Consider the following 25966-nt stretch of genomic DNA (forward strand, 5'->3'; position numbering starts at 1 on the left):
ATACTTTTATTTTTATAGAAAAATTCTATAAAAATTTTCTAAAATGAATATTTTTCATTTTTCAAACTAGATTTTTGTTTTTAATTAATGTGTTTTTAACAATGTGTAGATGTGTATTGGGATAAAATTGACGAGGTACCTTTCACTACAAAGAACCACTTGAAAAAGTTAAAGGAGCATCTTATACAAGAATGTAAGCTAACTGAAAATTTAGTGACTTTACAAGGAGCACTTCAGATGGTTCTTGCAGCAACCAGTTTATCAACTGATGATTATCTTCAGCAACCAGAAGAACCTCTAGAACCAACTACTGCTGCACAAGAAAATTTTATTGTTGATGTAGATTAATATTAATAAAATATTTTTTTATATCTATTTTTCCTTACTATAATAATTTATTTATCCCCTGCTCTAAGGATCTGGAGCCTAACTGCTGGTATCAAGGTGCATCCCCAAGTTGCAGTTAGGGGAGAGACCATTGGTATGATCGTTGGCTGCAAATAAAGAGATGACTTGAATAAGCAGTATTTGTGGGATATTGCTCAAAGGGATGATCAGTGCATCTATTAAATAACATAGGTTGAAAAGGATGCTGTGAGAGGGCGAGTTTCTGCCACCAGTAAATAAACCATCAAATTCCTCAAGCGCAGTGGTGGAAGTGAATCAACAGGATCAAAAATGCATCAGAGTACAAAATTCTCTAGGACTTATAATCCTGGTTGTAACAGCTGATTTGAGTATCCAAGTCCCATTAAACCCATAATTTTAATGGTTACATGACGCCAAAAAGAACAATAGATGATTATTCTAGGAAACCTAATTCCAAGAAATTGGAAACAAGAAACCACCATCGCTAGAAATAGTAGTGTAGGACAAAGTTCTGGAGAGCCCCAACCACCATGCACAAAGGTAACAGAGCCTTCTACACTGACTACAAACCATACAAAAAACATATATAGCAACATTAAATATAAAATTGATGATTTTCAGAAATTAACAATTCTTGATATATTGATACCTTGATAAAGAGCAGATAACAACTCTTGATAGATTGTTTGTGATTTGCAAATGATCTTGCAGTTCTTGGAGAAGATTTAAAAACAGCCAACATTTAAGAACAGATCAACACATTGAAGGAAATTACTGAAAAATCGTGCCTAAAAATATCTTCAAAACAGAGCTCATAACAAACATAAAAATTGGAGTTAAACACCTCAGCACAAGATACAGTAAAATCAATAGAGCTGACAGCTTCAAGTGCTTTGGAGAAGTAATACAGCCCAATAGGCTAGACAAAAGTCAGTAATACTGGATTCCTATTGTATTAAACAGTTATCTGAATGTGACTGATTTGGAGATTAAGTTTTGCTTTCTACAAACTTCAGATGAAGTAAATCAACTTGAAAGCATTATACACTATATCTTTGACATTTTTTTGTGTCTATTATTTTGTGAATTTTTTTGTCATATTTGTACTCTTTATTTTGAATAGTTCAGTGTATTTTTTTTAATGCTTGCAAAAATAATCAGTCTTCTATTTTTTCAATATTGTAACTTTTTTCTCTCTGCAATTTAGAGGAATTTTAGTGTAATTTATAATGGTTAGTAGATTTATTTTCTGGATACTATTCAGAGTATGGCAGCATTCCACTTTAGAGAGCTGGGTTATGCTGCAGTTGTTTATAATTATTTTACCCTCTACTATGAGTTTTTACTGCAGTATCTGCAGAATAATGTATACTTATTTTATTACTATCATAAGCAGTAGAGTGATAAAAAAACCTAAACTGCAATTTGATGTAATAATGAAGAAAATATTTATTTTTTTATTTGATTTTTCCATGAATACTACTGATTAGCCTACAGTACATAACAATTGGACTATTATTTTTTTTTATTAATACTGGTTGTTTTAATCATTTGATAACTGCGCTAAGATGCACTTAAGCATATTTATTATTTTCTTTCATTTATTTAAATATGAATATTTACATTAAATGTATTCATTAAAAATTTAGAAAAATTGGTAATAATACAATCTTAATATTTTCTTGAAAAATCCAAAATTCCCTGCTTCCAGCATCAGATGTTATTATGTGTCATAATTATTATAATCAAGTTGATACAAGAGTAATTACTTAAATCTGTAAAGAACTAATAGATGTTAACATAAAAATGTGATTACAGGTAAATCACAAAGTTAAATTTAGAACGTCTAAACATTTAGTGAAAGCGTAAATAAAATTATCATGAAAGAAGAGAAACACAAAAAGGATACGATTCATAATGCAGAATTCTTTAGATTGTAAATGGCCTCATTAATTGTGAGGACCTCTGGATTGTAAAGGTTTCCAATTACTAAATTAATACATTTTGCCAGATAAAGAAAATCTTATTTATGAAAATATGAAATTCTTTTAACATTTATATTCACTGATATCATATTTATTTATTAAACTGTAATCAAAATCTTTTTTAGCATCAGTTTCAGTCATTCATTTCTTTTTCTAGATTTCCTGATGATCCTTAAATTAATTTTAAATTACATGTTCTCAATAACCTCCATATTTTTCTTCCACATTATTTTTACTGTATAAACATTAACTTTATTTAAACTAAAGTTTTATAATTATGTTCTTGGTGTTACAGAATCCTGCCGTGCATGTTTTTGAAATCCTCTTCATTTTAATTTTAATTCTTTATTTTTATTTCTCTTCATATTTTAATTTGATTCCCCTTTTGAATTTCAAACAATCTCAGTTTTCACCTTGAAAAACTTGCTATATTGGTTTCTTTATATTTTTTATACCCAGTCTTGTGTAATTGAGCAGAATCATATATTACTGTTTGTAAACTGATGTAGCTGAATGAAACGTAGTTGCTGGAATCTTTAGATTGTTAGTCGTACGGAGGCTAAGAAGTGGGTGGCTGAGGGGGTCTGATGCTGTTATGTATGTATAGAAAAAAATAATACCAACCTGGTTGGCTAGGAGCCCACATGGGTATTTATTTCGCCTAGATAGGTGTTTTGATATTGAGCCCCGGTTAGCTGAGAATAGGTGTATGGAGAATTCTGTGATTGGAGCTGTGGTGTATGGTCTAAAGGCAACTGGGATTGTCACAAGGCATGTGTCTTCCTCTACAGAGGGTCAGAATGTTTAGGAGTAAAACTTACTTAAACGTTGGTAAATAAATGTTCTACTCGGATCTTTATATATTTATACAGTAGTAGGATTACATAAAAAATGAATTGGTAGCTGCAATACACTTTGGTATCAAAAATAATTGATCAAGGATTTTTCCAGGAAGGAACAAAGAAAACTGAGTGAATATACAGCAGAGTGTCCCATATAAAACGCAGCCCAACCTTATATTGGTAGGTGTTGAAATAATAAAAAGTCATGTGTAAATGTAAATGTAATTTTTATTATTACCATCCATTACCTTACATTTAGAGTAAATGTTGGAAGTGGCCGCCATCTTCTTGAATACAAGCTTCAATCCTTTTTACAGCATTTCTTGCAACTTTTTTCAAAGTTTGTGGCTGGATATTTAATACAGCTTGTTCAATATTGACTTTCAAGTGTTCGTGGTTTGTTGCTGTAGGCTTTTTCTTTGAGGTAACCCCATACAAAAAAATCCGCCTCAGTCAAATCTGGAGATCTTGGTAGCCACAAGCCTCGACCGATAACACGATTGCCAAAGAATTCCTAAACAAAATCATAAGTTGAACCTGCAAAGTGCGATGTCGCACCGTCATGTTGTAGCCAGCAGTGTCTGTCTTCCTCTTCCAAGAGTGCAATGAACTGAAATAAAATATCCTGATATCGTTCTGCATTAATCGTGTACCCAAAAAAAATAGGACTGATTATTTTCTTCTGTGATATCGCGCACCACATGCCCAACTTCTGCGGGTGTAATTGTTTTTCGTGATAAATGTGGGGATTTTCAGCACTCCAAATTCTACTGTTTTGGCTGTTTACGTAGCCATCCAAATGAAACCGTGCTTCATCTGTGAAAAATAACGAATCCATAACATTAATTCCCTCACGCAGAAATCGACTGAACCATTGACAATATTGTAGCCGTTTTTCTTTGTCGGGCTCAAGAAGTTGATGAACCGTTTGAATGCGACGTAATTGTAATTGTTTGGTCGCCCAATGAACAGTTGATTTAGACAAATTAATTTCAGCAGACAAACGTCTGATCGATTTATTTGGCAAGGCGAGTAATCAGTCTTTGATTTCAGTGACTGTATCTGTATTCAACACTGACACAGATCTTTTGTGTTCCTTGTTATTAACAGAACCAGTCTCTAAATTTTGCAACTAACCTTAATACTGATGTTTTGTTAGGAGCTGGTTTATCTGGGTACTTATGGCGAAACAAATCTTACACTGCAACCACTGATTTCGTACTGAAGTACGACTCAACAATGAAAACACGTTCATCTAGCGAAAACACCATCTTGTCTCTAGCAATACACTGAACGTTATGATTGTATTGTTGTTACTATCGGTAGTGTTCTACTGGGCCACCGCGATGTTCAGATGTTGGACGAGTCCATTTCAGTAACGAGTAGGGAAGTAAGCTTGACTTTTGAAATTTCATGGACGAGTGATTGATGGGTTGCGTTTTATATGGGACACCCTGTATTTATCAAAACTGCACCACAAGATATAAAATTAATAAATAAAAAAGAGAAGCTTTAACAAGTAAAAGAATGTGAGACTGTTGGTTGGTATATTGATGCAAATTACTACAGTGTGAATGAGAAATTTGTATCTGAAGAATTGGTCACATTTTCAGGATATTTGACTATAAATATATATTTTTTCTCTAGAGTACTCATAATTTTTTATGTTTTTGAAAGCTGAAATCAAGTTTTTTACAAAACATATACCTTGCTTAAAAGTACAGTTACAAAAGCTTCAAATAGTTATACCTATATAGAATGCTAGCTACTTTTAGTACCATATTTTACTGAATGGTTATTAAAATAGACTGGTAACAAGATAATGCTATTCTTAAGTACTGTTTACAGAAATGTTATTTAAAATCTGAAACTAAGCAACACACGGAATCCATTAAACAAAAAAAAAATCACCCCAAATAATTTGATCTATAGGATTTGTATTCCTATTTACTATTGGAGGATTAACAGGAGTGATTTTAGCCAACTCTTCAATTGACGTAATTTTACACGATACATACTATGTTGTAGCCCACTTTCATTACGTACTATCAATAGGAGCAGTATTCGCCATTATAGCAAGAATCATTCACTGATTCCCAATAATAACAGGTACAAGAATAAATAAAAAATGATTAAAAATTCAATTTTCAACCATATTTTTAGGAGTAAACGTAACATTCTTCCCACAACACTTGTTAGGTCTAGCGGGAATACCACGATGATATTCAGATTATCCAGATAACTACATGACATGAAACATAATTTCATCCATAGGATCATTAATTTCAATAATCAGAATTATAATATTCATATTCATTATATGAGAAGCCATAGCATTTAAACGAATTACAATCTTTAAAAACAATAAATCATCCTCAATTGAATGATTTTCGATTACACCACCCCCTGAACACTCATTTAATGAATTACCATTAGTATCTAAGCCATTCTAAGAGTGGCAGAAAATTGCCATGAACTTAAAATTCATTAATAAATTAAAAAGTAATTTCCTTAGAAATATCATCATGAATAAAATTTAACATAATAAATAGAGCCAGACCAATCATAGAACAACTATTAAATTTCCATGATCACACTATAATAATTCTATTATCCATTACAGTAACAGTAACAATTATAATAGCAACAATAACAAAAAATAAATTATCAAATAATATATTAACAGAAAATCAAATAATAGAAACAATCTGAACTACAATACCAGCAATCATTTTAATTTTTATCGCTATCCCATCAATTAAAACCTTATACCTAATAGAAGAAGTAATTAAACCATCAATTACTATTAAAACAATTGGACATCAATGATACTGATCTTATGAATATTCAGACTCAAAAAAAAATAGAATTTGAGTCATATATAAAACCACAGAATGACTTATCATCATTCCGACTAATTGAAGTAGATAACCGAATAATTATCCCATTCTCAACACAAACCCGAATAATTGTATCATCATCTGATGTAATCCACTCTTGAACAATTCCATCAATAGGAGTAAAAATAGACGCAATCCCAGGGCGACTTAATCAAATTAGCCTAATAACTAAAACCCCAGGAGTATTTTTCGGACAATGTTCAGAAATTTGTGGAATAAATCACAGATTTATACCAATCACTATAGAAAGAATTAATATAAAATCATTCATTAAATGAATAAAAACATAAAACCAATAAACATTAAGTGACTGAAAGTAATGGTCTCTTAAACCAAAATATAGTAAACATCGAATACTCTTAATGAAAGAAGCTAGTTTAAAAAAAAACATTTAACTGTCAAATAAAAAATACATTTAATGTGCATCTTGACTCCACAAATGTCTCCTATTATATGAAACATCATATTAATATTAACAACAGCCACAATCATAATAAACATAACAAAATTATTCTTTATAACTAATCTAAACCCAAATAAAAATAAAAAAAAAATAAAAATACATATTAACTGAAAATGATAACTAGACTATTCTCAACATTTGACCCAACAACTAAACTTTTACAAAGAAACTGAATTATTATAATAATAACAACAATTTTACCAAAATGATATTGAACCAAAAAATCTCGAATAAATATAATAATAAAAATAATAGAAAAAAAACTAATAAATGAATTTAAATTAATAACTCACCAGAAAGAAATCTTAATCATAGTAATATCAATCTTTACATTTATCATAATCAGAAATATAATAGGATTAATTCCTTATGTATTCACATCTACAAGTCATTTAGTAGTATCAATGTCAATTGCATTACCAAGTTGAATCATAATTACAACATACAGATGAAAAAATTTCACAAATGAAATATTCAAACACATACTACCTAAAGGAACACCCTCAGCCATTTCACCAATAATAATCCTAATCGAAACTACAGGAAATCTTATTCGACCAATCTCACTAGCAGTTCGATTAACAGCAAATATAATTGCAGGTCACCTGCTAATAACCCTATTAGGAAACACATCATCTATTAAAATCTTAATATTCATTATACCAATTCAAATAACCTTAACAGCATTTGAAACAGCAATTTCAATAATTCAAGCATACGTATTTGCCACACTTGTAACTCTTTATTCTAGAGAAGTACCCTATGAAAAAAAAATCATCCATTTCACATAGTAACAAAAAGACCGTGACCAATTGTGCTATCAATAAATGTAATAACAATATTGACAGGAACTGTAAAATGAACCCAAACAAAAGAATATAACCTAATAATATTAGGATTAACCTTATCAACAATATCAATAATATTATGATGACGAGACATCACACGAGAAGCAACATTCCAAGGAAATCATACAAATAAAGTAAAATCACTAATAAAAATAGGAATAATTATATTTATTATCTCGGAAATAATATTCTTTGTATAATTTTTCTGAATATTTTTTCACTCAAGACTAGCACCATCGGTGGTGGTGGTGGCCATCGGTGGTGGTCAGTTTATTCCAATTGAAATTGGAATAAACTGACCACCAAAATCCATTAAACCATTCCGTTAAATCCATTAAAGGTGGTCTGAAGAAAACCCACTTGCTACAGTGAAAAAAATTTCCAGCAACGATTTTCAGTGAATGTTTGGTGTGGTATCATAGATGACCAATTAATTGGTTCTTTCATACTACAACATCGTATCGCAGGGAGAAATTATCTGGAATTTTATGTAATGAATTTATTATATTGCTGGAAAATATCCCCTTAGCAAAACGAATTGAAATGTATTACCAACTTGATGGAGCTCCTACACATTTCACATTTCTTTTTTTGTAACATTTTCTTCTAAGTTTTCGTCGGTTTTGTTGTTAATAAAAGTCGACATGTTTAAAATTTTATTTCTTTTTTGTTGACATTATTTACATCAATCTTCTTATAATTAAATTCTCTACAATTTATGTTTAAAAAAGGTATGATTTATGGCCAATTTAACAACGTTATTGTATGTCAAACTTAAAAAAAATGTGTTTTTTGACCCTATTTTTGGCGTTTTATATGGGATATCTTAGAAACTAAGAGAGATACAGTTCTGGGACCTATTTTTTTCGATTTCCCAGCTCAAAAACCATAAGAAACAATCGAATTTGCCCCTTAATTGACCTTCCCAGAATTTCAGAAAGCCTTAATTTACCCGAAGGAACTGTAACTTGAAATCTTTCATCCTGTATAACTCCCTATAGAGTTAAAACATAGGTCCGGTTTTCGGACCTATGTTTATATGAACTTTTTTCTTATTTTTAGCCTCTAGAATGAGTTGTCAAAGTATTGCCCTAAACTCCTGAATCACTCTGTATTTGAATGCAACACTGTCAAAACTTCAAAGCAATCTGTGAAGAACTTTCGAGAGATTTAAGATTTTGAACAAACAAATATTTACATTTTTATTTATATAGATATATATATACTTACTTAAATACTTGCTTTGAATTACTTTGGTTTAGTTAACATTAAATATAAATTAACATGAAGAAGGGTTAATAGAGCAATGATAGACATTGTGTGGTATACTTGAGCTTTGTGAAACTGGATTTTCTGCTGTGGTAATAGTAAAAAATAAATTTTGTAATAAACTGAACCCTAACCCAAATCTATGCTTAAAAATAAGTTCAGCTGAACGAGATATTTCTTCACTTGTTTCAAACATGCAGCACCATCCTTCTCATTGAATTTTTAGTATTAAAGAATATTGTAATCAGTAATGAAAGTAAATGTTTAATGTAAAATATTTTTTTATAAAATAAATAAATGGTTTTGTAAAAAATGATTAAAAAAAAATTGTAATACATGATTTTTTTATAAAATAAATATACTTTCAAAAATATTGTATTGTTTTTTATTGCTTTATCATTATTTGATATTATTCTATTGCTATTCTAATGACATTACATATTTAATAGTTCAGTGTAATGCTACTGATCTGTAATTCACATGAGTCCATTCATGTGAAAAACTGCTACTTTAAATAACCATTCTGCCAACTGATAAACTGGATTTATTCTGGAAATGTTCATATTTCAGATATATGAACATTTATTATTATTTTGGGGAGGCAATATTTGGCATGACAGGACTTTAAATAATTAGCCTTCATTTCTCTCTGAATCTGTAAAATTATTACAATTGGTTATAACGTTATAACCTTCTTTCATAAAACCAGAAAGAGTTATTATTAATTTTAACATATGGTCTGTCATTTTGTGAACCCTGATATAACAATTTTATCCAAAATCCAATTTGTCATATATCAATTAGACCCATCATCAACTGCACTGCTACCCTTGCTCAAATTAAATTTAACCATTCATCTCGGGAACAATCAACCTAAGATTGTACAAGACTATACTTCATTCTCATTACATATCATCCTTTGAAGTAATAATACCTTACAGTGGTTCCAGAGGCTAAACAGAAAAAACTCTGGATATTAGGTCACATTATTAAAAAAGTTATTTTCCTAAAATCATTATTGTTGTGCAAGATCTATTGATATTTTTACTAACTGAACCAATGCTGCATTACAAGCAACTCTCTTTTTGATGTGAAAAGAGTTTTTGCAGGGTTTTAAATATAGAAGAGCTAGTTCTCAGCCAACATCTGGTGTTGCTTCTTTATGCAGAAAGTTAAAAATATCATTGCTGCATGAAATTCAGTGTGTAGGGATGTTTAACAGTCTTGACTGCTGGGAAGGAAGTCTTTAAAGAGTTTTAATCTTATGTGATGTGATCAAAATATTTGAGACTATCTTTTTTTATAAAACCATGTGCATGTGTAAACTGTATAGAAGTTTATAAAACTTCAACTTTTATGTATATTTATTATAATAATTCTCTTACAGAGTAGTAGTGCAATCAACACTTAACAAATAATAAGAATGATAACTTACATAAATAAGTATGGATTAAGATATATACAAGAGTTTATTACATAAATCTTTTTTAATAATCATTTAAATAGAAAGTGAATTTATAATACAAACTTATAAAATTATTAAAATCTATCATTATTATAACTTGTAAAATATAAAGATATGTACATAACAAAAAGTTAATGCAGAATCACTTAATACTTTAACTTTTACAATTACTGAACCGTAAACAAATCAGTATCATTCATATTTTTAAGAGGGTTACTATCATGTCAAGACTTAAATAATATGCTTGCAGCCATAACAATACAACAAACTGCAACATATGGACTCTTTCTTTCTCCAATACGAGCACATTTCCAAAAAGTTCCACGTAATCTGAAATTTACAAAATACAATTTGTATCAAACATGTTCTTAGTAATATAATTATGAAAGCAATAGTATTTTTAAATTTAATAACTGTTCAGCTGATTAAAAAATATATTTAATAATCTGAAACTATAACTATTTTTTTTTTTTTTTTTTTTTGTTAAAGTTTATACATGACAAAGTTATAATCACTCCCACAACACTCAGATTTAGCACCAATTTTGATCAGTTTATGCATCTGAACAGCAGTTTGCTAGAACAGACATGGTTAGAATCTAAAATGTTTTTCCACATTCAAAAACTGCCAGGAGTAAGTTCAGCTGCAACTAACAAAGCACCAATGTCAACATCACTAAAAATCATTATAAAAGATAAATATGCTTTCATATCCACAAGGATATAGTCGCCTCTTATATATTCTAGAATACTTGACACACATGTATGCATTCCATGAAACTAGTTAAATATGTATTTTTCTGAGTTCAAAAAGTATTTTTTCCCCTTCGAACAACATTTTATTTATCAAGGTGCTACACTTGAGTACTTATTATTTAGTAGGGAGTTTTACAATGCTTGTTTATAGGAATATAAATGTATTTTCATTACCATGAACGGGTGTTGATGAAAGCTATCTTTACAGAAAGGATATTAATAAACAGATCTACATTGTAATTCTAAGTATACAAACAGTCAAATCAAATACTAAACTAGGTATGTAGCCTAGATTGAAGATGAAATCCCACACAGCACAGTAGGTGGAGAGAGGGTATATATTTCATAAATTAAACCATTCATTCACACAAGTTATTTATATGTCACTCCTTTGATTACAGAATAAAATATTAATCCATTAATAGCAAGTATTCTATTACTAAATATACCATAATACTTTCCAAACAAATTAGCTTCTTAAAACAATTAATTATTTTCTTGTATTTAGTAGTCCATTCTATGTTTATTAATAATTAAAATCAATTATTGTTGTAATTATTATAACTAACACATTACTTGTTTATTTTCAAAGGGAAGACAGTGATGACATGCACAATGTTAACAAAGATGTAACACTTAATAACTTTTCAACAATTAAACATAGAAAAATGAAACTCAGCAAATCTCCAATCTCAAAATGATCTATTTTTTTTGTATGAGACCACTACTTGGATACTGTAGGCCACTTTTGAAACAAGTTGTGAAAAGTATTAATTGGATGCTATTTTGTTTGGTTTGGGCTCACAGCCTTAAGTTTCTTGATTAAATCTTTGTTTTTCATTGCCTTTAAAAATGTGCCGTCACAACCCTATCCTTTTCATTTAAAACTTTTGACCTCCCCCTCCCCTCAAGGTGCTTGGGTAGTGGTGATCTTCACAAGAGCCACAGCATTTGCATACAAGTGTGAGTAACTATTATTGTGTTGCAAAATTACCGACTCAATAGATTGTCAAACACGACACACAAAAGGTATTTTAATGTCAGTAGTACATGTATAAATGTTCCAGGTAGCCATCCAGCATCCAGGTAGTTATGTACAACTGTTTTGACTTTTTTGCAGAGGACTGTTTTGAATTTTTTTGACTGTGTCAAAAAGTTCCATTTTCATCACAATACTGAAAAGGATCTTCCTCATCACCATAATGTTTCAGAAGCTGTTCAAAATATTCCTTGTTTTTTTTTTTTCAGTGAGTTTGAGTGGCATATACTGCAAACAGATTTTATGGTAGCTCACTTGTGCAATAATCTGTCCTACTTGTTTTTCAAAATGCCTATCTGGTTGATGATGTGCTGTTATGAGATGTGACGGTCATTCAAATCAACCACCCACCTCCTTCTGGTGCTTCTCATCAGTCATAGAACTGGTCAACTACTGTGAGGTTCTTCCTCCCAATTTACACTTTACCAGCTTCTGATTCATGAAATTTTATTGCACACCTACTCACAGTACCTCAATCAACAGCTTTTTTCTTTTAACAGTTTTAGATGTGATAAATGTCACTAGTGTTCACTTTTTAGTTGTTAAAAATTCAATCACTCCACATTATTTTAAATCACAGATATACTCAATTCTACAATAATGTGACTGACAGAAAATGAAAGGGCAAGGCTCAATGAATTTTGGAATGTTAGTAGTAGGAGAATGAAACTGCAAGATGGCAGCATCTATCACTTTGTGCAACATTTTGTTCTCCTGTTATGTTCCAGTATGAATTAAATTTCAGCTGCCCCTAGTACTTACTTCTGCCTAAATCCTAATCTGCTTTATAAAATTCAAAATATACGTAGAATTTTATGTAAAATATGATATTTTTTTTTTGTCTTCAGTCATTTGACTGGTTTGATGCAGCTCTCCAAGATTGCCTATCTAGTGCTAGTCGTTTCATTTCAGTATACCCTCTACATCCTACATCCCTAACAATTTGTTTTACATATTCCAAACGTGGCCTGCCTACACAATTTTTCCCTTCTACCTGTCCTTCCAAAATTAAAGCAACTATTCCAGGATGCCTTAGTATGTGGCCTATAAGTCTGTCTCTTCTTTTAACTATATTTTTCCAAATGCTTCTTTCATCATCTATTTGCCGCAATACCTACTCATTTGTCACTTTATCCACCCATCTGAATTTTAACATTCTCCTATAGCACCACATTTCAAAAGCTTCTAACCTTTTCTTCTCAGATACTCCGATTTCCAAGTTTCAAGATGTCCAAGTTTCACTTCCATATAAAGCGACACTCCAATCATAGACTTTCAAAAATCTTTTCCTGACATTTAAATTAATTTTTGATGTAAACAACTTATATTTCTTACTGAAGGCTCGTTTAGCTTGTGTTATTCGGCATTTTATATCGCTCCTGCTTCGTTCATCTTTAGTAATTCTACTTCCCAAATAACAAAATTCTGCTACCTCCATAATCTTTTCTCCTCCTATTTTCACATTCAGTGGTCCATCTTTGTTATTTCTACTACATTTCATTACTTTTGTTTTGTTCTTGTTTATTTTCATGCGATAGTTCTTGCGTAGGACTTCATCTATGCCGTTCATTGTTTCTTCTAAATCCTTTTTATTCTCGGCTAGAATTACTATATCATCAGCAAATCGTAGCATCTTTATCTTTTCACCTTGTACTGTTACTCCGAATCTAAATTGTTCTTTAACATCATTAACTGCTAGTTCCATGTAAAGATTAAAAAGTAACGGAGACAGGGAACACCCTTGTCGGACTCCCTTTCTTATAACGGCTTCTTTCTTATGTTCTTCAATTGCTACTGTTGCTGTTTGGTTCCTGTACATGTTAGCAATTGTTCTTCTATCTCTGTATTTGAACCCTAATTTTTTTAAAATGCTGAACATTTTATTCCAGTCTACGTTATCGAATGCCTTTTCTAGGTCTATAAACGCAAAGTATGTTGGTTTGTTTTTCTTTAATCTTCCTTCTACTATTAATCTGAGGCCTAAAATTGCTTCCCTTGTCCCTATACTTTTCCTGAAACCAAATTGGTCTTCTCCTAACACTTCCTCCACTCTCCTCTCAATTCTTCTGTATAGAATTCTAGTTAAGATTTTTGATGCACGACTAGTTAAACTAATTGTTCTGTATTCTTCACATTTATCTGCCCCTGCTTTCTTTGGTATCATTACTATAACACTTTTTTTGAAGTCTGACGGAAATTCCCCTTTTTCATAAATATATAAATATTACACACCAGTTTGTATAATCTATCAATCGCTTCCTCACCTACACTGCGCAGTAATTCTACAGATATTCCGTCTATTCCAGGAGCCTTTCTGCCATTTAAATCTTTTAATGCTCTCTTAAATTCAGATCTCAGTATTGTTTCTCCCATTTCATCCTCCTCAACTTCCTCTTCTTCCTCTATAAAACCATTTTCTAATTCATTTCCTCCGTATAACTCTTCAATATATTCCACCCATCTATCGATTTTACCTTTCGTATTATATATAGGTGTACCATCTTTGTTTAACACATTATTAGATTTTAATTTATGTACCCCAAAATTTTCCTTAACTTTCCTGTATGCTCCGTCCATTTTACCAATGTTCATTTCGCGTTCCACTTCTGAACACTTTTCTTTAATCCACTCTTCTTTCGCCAGTTTGCACTTCCTGTTTATAGCATTTCTTAATTGCCGATAGTTCCTTTTACTTTCTTCATCACTAGCATTCTTATATTTTCTACGTTCATCCATCAGCTGCAATATATCGTCTGAAACCCAAGGTTTTCTACCAGTTATCTTTATTCCGCCTAAGTTTGCTTCTGCTGATTTAAGAATTTCCTTTTTAACATTCTCCCATTCTTCTTCTACATTTTCTACCTTATCTTTTTTACTCAGACCTCTTGCGATGTCCTCCTCAAAAATCTTCTTTACCTCCTCTTCCTCAAGCTTCTCTAAATTCCACCGATTCATCTGACACCTTTTCTTCAGGTTTTTAAACCCCAATCTATATTTCATTATCACCAAATTATGGTCGCTATCAATGTCTGCTCCAGGGTAAGTTTTGCAGTCAATGAGTTGATTTCTAAATCTTTGCTTAACTATGATATAATCCATCTGATACCTTGCAGTATCGCCTGGCTTTTTCCAAGTGTATATTCTTCTATTATGATTTTTAAATTGGGTGTTGGCAATTACTAAATTATACTTCGTGCAAAACTATAATATAATATAACTTAGACATTTAAAAACAGTCATATACAGTTTTCATATTACAAATTATTTTCAAAAAAAATCATATTTAAACAAAACATGCTGAGATAACTTTCAAAAAGATACGAATTAGTGAGCAACTGAAATGGACAAATATCTATCAAACTTGTTGAAGTAAGACGTCTCAAAGCTCAAAATTATGAGACTTAGCAATTGCGCTATGGAACTTTAGTTGAAACTAGGTTATAGGCTTTACTAAACTCAATTTCTTATAATTCAGTTAATACTCATCAGCACTTTATTCCAATCACATAAATTATTCATTGAAATGTTTCTTTATTCTTGGATAATGATTTTTTTTAAAATAAATTATAGGGAAATATTTATATTATAAAATGTGCGACAAATACAGTAGACTGCTCCATATAATGATCTAATTGTAAACTGAACCCTAAGCATTAGCATATTGTTTTCAGACAGATCAATTGGTCTCAAGTTTGATTTCTGGCATTTTTCATTTATTGCTTCATCTTCCTTATTAAAATACATAAAGAACCACATGCACGTTATGCAATACAAAAGAAAAAAAAGAAGATGATTCTGACTGAATCTTTGATCTTCACTGAATTTTTAAAATAAACTGCTGTATTTTAATTGAACAATTACATTCTATATTTTTTAGATTATTATGGCAGTAAAACAAAACACACGTTTTTCTTCTTTGGCTATATACATCAATAGCAGCATAACATCTCCAATACTGGCTTGTTTCATTGATAATGAATTTCGATCTGAGTATCTCCTTTCCATTATTACTTACCAGCATGATAGGATGGTCATTAGCAATTTAAATGCTTGTATTTGTATCTACTATTTTAATGTTGTAAAGTGTAAATCATCGAATAAATCAATTACGACATACTTTGTTGACACATAAGATTTCTTTACCTTCAAATTGCTGTTTCTTTAATTTTTTTAACACTGACAATACCTTTTTTTTTTTTTTTTCCTGTTTAGCCTCCGGTAACTACCATTTAGATAATACTTCAGAGGATGATATGTATGAGTGTGAATGAAGTGTAGTCTTGTACATTCTCAGTTCGACCATTCCTGAGATGTGTGGTTAATTGAAACCCAACCACCAAAGAACACCAGTATCCACGATCTAGTATTCAAGTCCGTGTAAAAATAGCTGGCTCTACTAGGACTTGAACGCTGGAAATCTCGACTTCCAAATCAGCTGATTTGGGAAGACGCGTTCACCACTAGATCAACCCGGTGGGTTAGCACTGACAATACCTATGCAGAAATAGCTCCCGATTAAGAGACATACAAATAAAGAAAAAATTAATATATGGTCGGGTTTTCCATACAGAAACATGCAATTGTTTGAGAAATTTTAGTCAAAATTCCGGTTCATTGTTTAACCAGGAGGAAAGAATTTCAATGGACAAACCACTTCGAACAATGAGCACACCTACTAATCTTCAATTGACATTTAAAGCATGGAAACCTCTCATAAACATGTTCTGCTCATCACAGATTCTTTATTGGGTTTCTGAATCATTTCAAGTTTTCCACTGCAGTTTTTCCTAAAAGGATACAAAAGTTAATGCCTAAATGTTGCTCATAATTTTCAGTCATCATGTTTTTGTTGAAATCAGAAAACTCTGCTTTAAAAAATTCACTGTGCTTCTGTAGTACCTCTTGTGACAGCATCAGCTTTCATACTGACTTGGAAGAGTTCCACCTAGACTCTTTTGGGTCCCACCAAAACACGATGTAAAAATGATTAATTTATTAGAAAATTTAAAGCGTGAGAGAAAAGTGCTAGAAGTGTAGTCTGAGAAGAGGAACTGTATCTATAAAAAAGTTAAGAAGCACAAGTTGGAGAATACACATGTACTTTGTATGACTTTGATAACTCATAATTATTACATAATTATATATTACATAAAATATGCCATTGTATCCATTAATATTTAAAATCCAGTGAATATAATAGTGATGCCTCGACAATTATAAATTTAGTAAACTGACAAGAGATTTAGTCACTGTAGTTCTTAATGCTGTCACTAAGGAACTGATGCGTGTTTTGAATCTTGCCTGCTTCCATGTTTGGAATATCTATTCTTTTCCTAATTTATGCTGCTATTAAATTATATTAAATTAAAAAAACTCATTAAAATCAACTTACAAACTGGATAAAAAATACACTGAAATCAAAACTGTTAAAGTAGCACTGAATATTAGTTAAAGTGCAAGGACAAGTTTCAGATCAAACGAGAAATTAAAAAAGGGTTATAGCATTATCACAAGAACACAGGTTAACAGTGTTATTCATTTTCTTTGTGTGACCAATTATCATCTCTTCTTTTTTATAAATTAAGGGTTGTTATAACAACTGGCTGGAGATCGAGCAGGCACAAACCATGTGATATATGAAAAACAGATGTGTATATGATACATGAAAAATAGATATGTTCAAATATTTTTAAAACATGTTTAGATTAAAAAGAACAACCTTCTATTCTACACCATAATTCTCAGAACTTTATAAATATACTGTGGATTTGTAATTTTTTAGTTAAAATCTGGAGATGCATATTACAAAACCAAATTTATTAAATTGCTGCTGGTAATTAAAAGCCATAACAACTCACCCAACTTTATTTCTGTCTAATATGCTTGGAAAAATTGAGTGTAAATAAGCACAAGTACATATGAGTAACAGTATAACTGTTAACAGACTTTGAAAATTAAATAACGCCGACTGAAACAGAGAAATATAAATTAACTACAATTATGATAAACCTCAGCATGAAAATTTCAATAAAAATGTACAGATACATAATTTAATGAAAATTTTGGGTACTTACATATTAATGTCACCGCAGCTACAGCTTTATTTAAAAACAAAGTAGTCAATCGGATTTCGGTGGAAAATGGGCCGATACAGAGTTTAACATAAATAAATTTTTATTTAATAAATATAATTTAACCAAACTTAACCTTAACCAAACTTAACAATTTGATTATTTCAATAATAAATAATTGCAATAATTACTGAATTTATTAAATAAATACTCAAAAAATGACGGTGTTAATTAGTTAAGGTTAGCGAGCAAAGCTTGGTTAAATTATATTTATAAAATAAATAAATATAAATAACCATTTATACTCTGTTTTGAATCTGTTTCGGCCCATTTTCCACCGAAATCCGATTGCCTACTTTGTTTTTAAATAAAGCTGTAGCTGCGGTGGCGTTAATACGTAAGTACCAAATTTTGTTATTTACAATAAAACCTGGGTAACACATCACTTGATAATTAATCATCTTTACTAATTTGTCTTTCTCAAAAATATAAGAATAACTATTTGTAAATTCTAGAGAAAATTTCAAAAGTATCTCTCACCACTAGTAGTTTGAATACCTCAATTTGAATTACAGACAAAAAAAAATAACCAAGCAGCTATAGTTTTTACATTCATATTATGAAATTCTCTCAACTACAGTAGTTTAATTTTTTGAAAAACTTAAAATTAATAGCCAGTAACCAATTTCTGATAATATTTTTGTTAAAGAATAATATTTTTGACTGTTAAAGAATGCCACAGAAAATATTTTACAGACAGTTGCTCAAAAAACAGAAAAAACATTTAGAAACAGACAGAAAAGTCACGATAGAAAGAAGACAAGTTATGTATCAACTGCTGTAATGAGTATTATGAAATGTTAAGCAGAATGCCAATTAAGTCCACAAAGTGATCACTTACTGAAGAATAAACTTCTATTAGACAACCAAGTTTTTGTTCATTTGTTTTAATTTTTTTTTCCATTCCAGCTTAAATTAACATTGTTTCCATTTTCTTTTTACTCTTGAAATGTTGCTGAAACTTGGGTACATTGTAAGGAAAAGTAAAAAAAAAAGTTCCAACACTGATTGTTGCTATAAAACATAATCCTACATATCATCTATCCATTTGGAAATATTATTTTATTATTAGCTGTTTGTGGATGTATTTAAAAGTAAATTTAAATGAGTTCTCCTTTGCACGATTATACCAAAGAAAAAATGCGTGCAGTGTTATACTTTATCAATTCAGAAGGTATGAAATCAGCAGAAATATTTGGAGAACACAGCAAGAATAGAGAGTTATTTGAATGGAGGCAAGATCTGCGAAAGAACACTTTAAAAAAGGAAGAATTTCTCTCTTGTGAATAACATAAAGGTAACCAATAACAAATCAATTAAAACAAATCATTTACAATAATCAGTAAATTAAAGTAGATGAAGCTACAAGTGAGTTAAAGAGGTATGGCTCTACATTTTTAATCATCAACGATTCTTTAAACTTTTGAAAAGTTGATGCCTGCTGGTTTCATATCAAATGAAAATCTATAAAGAGATAGTTTGAAAATTTCCCTGAAGCTTTGAAAACCTTATGAAGATGAAGAAAGCTTTTTTTCTGAGGTAGATAACTGCTGAGGGTCCATCACTTTAACTTTATTCTAGATACATCATTTATCTCAAACAGCAAACATTGTTAAACATGTATGTCTGTAAGAAAGTTTATGGTTATATTCTGAATTAAGGAAGGTCCTATTGTTATTCAATTTGCACTTAACAATGAATAGTAGAAACTATATGAGTTATTGCAAACACTGGAGAGAAAAATCAAATTGAAAAGGTGTTACTTAAAAAAGGGTATGATTTTAAAGGCATGATTAAAAAAAAAGGTAAATGCTTGACCTCATGTGACAAACAAAACAATCCTTTGCATTAGGAAATATCTTAAGGCAAAGAAATCAAGAAATATCTTAATTTTGAAAGCTTGACTATTTATCGTACAGTCCTAACCTTGCTGCAACTGATTTTTCATATTTTTCGGTTGCTGAAAGAAGAGCTGCTGTGAAATCACTTTTGTTTTAATGAGGAGGTCATAGACTAAATAGGAGCTAGATCAAACATTTATAGTTTTACCTGACCTAACTGGATCAAAGTATTTATACTAAACAAACAGATTTGCATTAATTTATACTAAAATGATAACTTATAATCTACAGTACAAAATTTTAATTACTATTTTATAATACATGGGTTCATCTAAAAAGTGCTAACAACTCTTACAGATTTACACTGGCATAGTACAGAAGTACATACATAGATATAATACTATTACTACCACAATGTGATGTATAAGTTTATATAAAATTATTTGAGTGGGAGTCATTCCATATTATTTCTTCATCTGGTGTTTGGATGTCCATTTCAGGTTTTTTTACATATTTCCAATGTAAAAGTTAACATAAAAGAGAAGGTAAAATCCACATTTGCAAACATTTTATTTCCACTAATATATTATCTAGAGTTCAAAATTTAAAAGCATATTTTACAAATTGCATTTGTTTGATCCCCCTCACATTAAAAAACAATTCTTGAGGTAAAAACTATTCTGTTTTTCCATACCCTTTTGGGTATTTGATTTTAAAATTTATTACTTTTTAAACCTCTGTATCTTCAGTAGGGAATGTGAAAATTTATATAAATATGGACTTATCTGCAAATTTATTAAATCCTAAAAGTTTACCTTGTTAATGGGATTTCTTGGTACAATAAAACACGTTAAGTATAAACAAAAATTCCAGTTACATTTTCTGCTGAGGCAACAAACATTTTATAATTTATAAATTATATGTAATTAATACTAAAATACTTGGATATTATAAAAAAAATTACTAATACATTTTATATTGTAGTTAACATAAATTCTAGTGTTCTAATAATTAATAAATTAAATAAATAAATTAATAATTTAATAAATTATTACATTATTATTAAATTTATGAATTACTAGTAATACATAAATTCTAGTAAAATGAGAAATAAAAAAGATAACACCTATTGAATGTTAAAACAATTCTATAGGTCATTTTATATTTTGTTTTTATACACAGAACACCATATTACTTCTTTTAATTGGATGTTTTTCGAGAGGGGGCTTCTGATCAGCGTACTTACCTTAATATACGATCCGCATAATTTCAACAGTTTAAGCACAATCCAAATTGATATTTGGTCCTCATACAGCAACAAACGTAAATTTATTTATTTGGTTTAAATAAAAGAGCAAATATAAATTAGAGAAATATAAGGACAAAAAATACTAGCATCGAGTGAATGTCTTAAATTTCTGTAGTGTCAGAATTTTACTTATTTAGTATTTGAATCTATTCTTTGGTTCCTAAAGCCCTACTTCAGCATTCCCTGCACAACCAATTTAAAAAAAATTAAGAAATTAATCTTACCATATTTTTACTTATATGCAATCACGGCAGTAGTTTTTAGGTTAACTTGCTACTACGAATCACATTCACTGACGTTAAAATTACGCGATCATAAATAGAACGAACTTATAACGCAGTTGTAATTTACAATCAAGTAGACAGTTTATGGTTATTAGAAAATACTTTTATATGTCAGAATTATTCAAATAATGTTATTAAATACAAAATCTACATTATAAATTTGAATGGGTCTATACTTGAATATGTATAACTCTCAATATTTATTTTTCAATCGTTATATTTTCGTAAAGGTTTAGCTACAGCGAGACGTTTGTTGGCAATTCTGAAATTTAGCTCTGTTAGCTGTCAGTGTAGTGAGAAAACATTATTAATGTCGTTTGTTATGTGTAGACAGTTTACCCAACGTAATTTAGTTAAAATCAGCATTTTAAAATTTCGTTATTTTAAATTTGCAAGTTAAATTGTGTCCTATTAGAATGAAGTGATTTTCATCCCCATTCTTTTTTTCTCCGGAAGTAATATAGCAAAAACAAGCAGGTTTCTTTTAATACTCAAAATTTCTGTAGACTTTTTTTAAAGCTGATCGCTCGAAAATGTTTTACTGTTGAGGAATTCTGCTTATGCATAACAGTTCTTCACACATTCTTACAAATTGTAGGCATTATGTTAAAATGTGTATGATAAATATGCGCTTGTAATATTTTAAATATTTTGTTTTCTGTTTGACGATAGTAAAGCAAATTTTGTGTACAATAGGAAAACAATAAACCTTGTTATTTCACAACCTAATGTAATAAGCTCATGATAACGGCTGCTCATTGACTGGGTACGCACCATTTAATGTAAACTGTATAAAAAACACAGCAATGAAAATACAAACTTCCATTAAGATTTAATGTTACCATACTGTTTACAAAACCACAAAAAAACATAATTATAAAATTACAGAACTAAACACAACTTCAAGCAATACACAGTTAAATTACAGAGACTGCTAAGTATTGAATGGGAGGGGTGATACATATTTACTCACAGAAAAAAAGTCCACATATAATTGTATAATCCTTTGCAAATTACCTCATAGAAACTGAACATGTACATATCAGACTTTTACAAAGGACCCAATTCTACTAATTCAACATGCTTAAACAGTATAAAATTCATGAACTCTCTAAATTTAGCAATAAATTAAAATTACACTTCAAATGTACTGTTCCAGCCATAGCACATACTAAGGGTTTCCTAAACATTTCAAAATAGGCATCAGTAAGAATTGAACAACAAAATTACATAATAACTGTTGATGTATGGGAAATTTGGAAACATTTCCATTAATTTTGAGAATGAGCAATGCTTATTATTTATATGATCTTCAATTTTTGTATATATGTACGTATCCTTCATCTTGGAACTGCTTACAAAATTTTATGAAAAATCATGTTAATTAGAAAGGGGAAAGGGTAAAACAATTTTATGTATTTCTTCCCAAGGGAAGCTTTATTTCTTTTTAAAATTAAGCAGTGGTAGAAATCTAAATTTTGAATTGATGAAAATTTAGATATTTGTTCCAAATTTTTCGTGTAACTACATCACCTGAATTTCTTGAGCAAAAAATAGAAAACAAATAATTTAAATGTACATAATTATTTTACTGATTGGAAGCACCAGAATAGTGAAATGACATACAGACCTTGATACTAGATTAAAACAAAATTGTACGGATACAAATAAATATAATTTGAATGAAGCTTTTCATTTCATTAACCCAATAAAAGTGATGATAAAATAGGATTGTCTGAATTATATGAATATGTTCTTAGCTTCGCAATAAAGTAAACATTGCATTAAATGCAACAACTATCATAACATAAAGGTTTATAAAAGTTATAACTAATGTTATGAATGACACATTAAAACTTGATAGGTGCTTTCCTTTTGCAGGTAGCCCCAGGAATATCTCAAATTAACATCAAACAACAATCTGCTACCATATTAACACTATTTGCCTTTGTAACTGTTTTCCAACACTGAAATAACTTCACCATGTTCATCACTTATTCCCCCAAGATATTTCAGTGTTGGAAAATAGAAGGCAGATGTAGTGTAAATATAGTAACTGATTACTGTTTGACTTTTAATTTGAGATATGCCTGAGGCTGCCTTCAAAATGTAAGAAGTTTTAATGTAAGAATATGCCAAACCATAACGTCAATTATATTTACTTTTATAGACCTTTAAAATGCCATTTCTATTAAACATATTTATGTACTTTGCTTGAATCAATTTGGTTTAGTTTAGTTAACATAAAATATAAATCAACATGAATAAGTGGTGTACTACAGCAGTAACAGACAACGTTGTCAGTTAAAAACCCTGTACTAATCCTTGTACGTCAGAATCTGCCTGAATCAAGATCTTTTTCCAACTGAAATACAAAGAGTTGTAAGAAAATACGATTCTAAATGTATTAATATTGGATTTACTGCCATGATATAAAGAATGAGCCACGACCTTAATCAGTAATCTGCTTTGAAATTCTTTCAACAAAAGTATGAACCCTCATTATTGAAACAGCATCTTAGTACTAAACATTCAACTTTAGAAATAAAACCTAAGGATTATTTTATTTGAAAATTGTCAGAGATAAAATGCACAAATAAAATTGTCATCTTTTACAGGCAGTACTCAAAAATCAGCTGAGGCTTCTTTAGCAAAGTATGGAAAATTAATAGCAAAGTATGGAAAAACTCATTCAAAAAGCTGGGTGACTTTTGCAGAAATTGGTGTAGATCTTTTCTAAATTTGAAAAATTTAGTGAGTACACAAAATTGAAATGAAAGATAATCTCATCAATAATATAAAATGCCATTGCCTAATACTAAAACTTTTTAAAAATATTTTAAAGAGAACTATCTGAATTCCTATGGTTATGAAACTCATACTAGCTATCATTCCTGGTATCCAACAATGAAATAGTCTGGTAGAACTAGTTTGTGATTGAGATTTGTAAAATCTCAGATCTGAAAAAATTAAAAAATAAATTTCAGAATAAACTGAACATTAATCCAAATTAGCGCTTAAAATTAAATTCAACTGAACTAGACACCTCTTCACTTGTTTTAAGCATGCAGCACAATCCTTCTCACTGAATTTTTAGTCTTCAAGAATATTGTAATCAGTAATGTAAGTAAATGAATAATGTAACATTCCCTCTTAAAGTAAATAAATGTTTTTATAAAAAAAAAAAAAAATGGTTAAAAAATTGTATTATATGATTTTTTTATATAGTAATAGATAATTTCAAAAACACATTGTAATTTTTGCTGTATCAGTCTGAGATAACTCTTAACGCTATCCTAATTACATTTAATATTTAAATGAGATGCAACTGATCTGTAATTAACATGAGTGGTATATAAAAAAAAGGTTCAACCACTGTTGCTTTAAAGGATATGGCAAAATCAAAACCTCTTGTGATTTTACATGCATGAAAATTTATTTAATCACCATTAATAGTTAATTCTAAGACACCTCAGACAAGATACCATATAATTAAACATAATAAAACTGACCCTCACAAACACTAAATCGAAGGTAAATTTCAGAGGCGAGTTCTTGAAATAATTTTGAGACCAAAACAGGACTGCACCAAGGTGACAGGCACTCGCCGCTATAATTCAACTGAGCTCTAGAAATGGTAATGAGGGAATGGCTCCCAAAAGTAAAAGTAGGCCAAAAAATCAAAATAACTGTCTTGGTTTCACCAATGATTTGGCACGTTAGCAAACGACATCGACAAAGCTAAATCGCAGATTTATTAATTTAGCGAATGGCACCAAGACACAATACCAATTACAAACAAACATTTAACAAATTAATATAAGCTACTGATTCCGGAGTCGCCATCAGGAAATCTTCAGGAGTTCCTCCATAAGCTGTCCTAGGGCAAACTTCTGTGATGTGTTAACAATTTGATTTTCACCACAAAAGGGCATCAGTGTTTTACCCCATTTATACAGGAAATAGGCTGTAGTTTGTATTCTGTATTCTACCATGCTGAGTTTGTATTCTGTTTAGCGTTGACCATGTCTTACATGGCAAGTCAAAACCTTTGACCTGGTTATTCTGCTTTATGGTACATTCTTGACGCCAGGCATCAGTTGGGTTAAATCCTTCCTCTGAGGCAGCAACTGCTGTTTTGATAGGTGGCTTTCTAGATCGAAGGGGCCATGATTGGCATCCTCAATGCCCCCATGAATTAATAGGTTTTAATTGTCCACAATCTTCTTGTTCTCTCTTATAAGAGCATTCATACGGCGCAGGTTTGGGGGTGGTGTATGGCTCAATACTGGGACCTGTAACACAGGAGTAGACCTGATAACCCCAGCAATCATTCTCATAGTGTTATTAAGCTAAGCATCAATTCTATGAACATAAGGGCTGTTAAAGCTCACTGGCCCACAATATCCTGTAGCCAAAAAGACGACCTTCAGAGCCAATGTGCATAAAGTGGAAGCCGATGCTCC

General features: G+C 30.3%; 2 protein-coding genes and 1 pseudogene across 2 annotated transcripts in view; 2 read left to right on the forward strand and 1 right to left on the reverse strand.

Annotated features, from left to right (window-relative positions):
* Positions 1–377, forward strand: part of LOC142328999 (U3 small nucleolar RNA-associated protein 15 homolog) — a 72120-nt gene extending 71743 nt beyond the window's left edge. Inside the window, exon 10 of the mRNA XM_075373239.1 lies at positions 110–377. Within this exon, the coding sequence (XP_075229354.1) occupies positions 110–348 (239 nt within the window). The 3' untranslated portion in view covers positions 349–377. The remainder of the gene's footprint in view (positions 1–109) is intronic.
* A 2686-nt stretch (positions 378–3063) lies between these two features.
* Positions 3064–7149, forward strand: LOC142317762 (cytochrome c oxidase subunit 2-like; annotated as a pseudogene).
* A 2977-nt stretch (positions 7150–10126) lies between these two features.
* Positions 10127–21593, reverse strand: ksh (transmembrane protein 167A-like protein ksh). The gene is made up of 3 exons (XM_075373251.1): positions 21441–21593; positions 17794–17903; positions 10127–10471 (listed from the first exon to the last, which is right to left on the reverse strand). Exons 1-3 carry the CDS (start codon positions 21441–21443, stop codon positions 10366–10368), a joined length of 219 nt encoding a protein of 72 aa, XP_075229366.1. The 5' UTR covers positions 21444–21593; the 3' UTR covers positions 10127–10365.
* Between the last annotated feature and the right edge of the window lie 4373 nt (positions 21594–25966).

The sequence above is a fragment of the Lycorma delicatula genome, chromosome 1 (assembly GCF_047948215.1).
Source record: "Lycorma delicatula isolate Av1 chromosome 1, ASM4794821v1, whole genome shotgun sequence".
Lineage (NCBI taxonomy): Eukaryota > Metazoa > Arthropoda > Insecta > Hemiptera > Fulgoridae > Lycorma > Lycorma delicatula.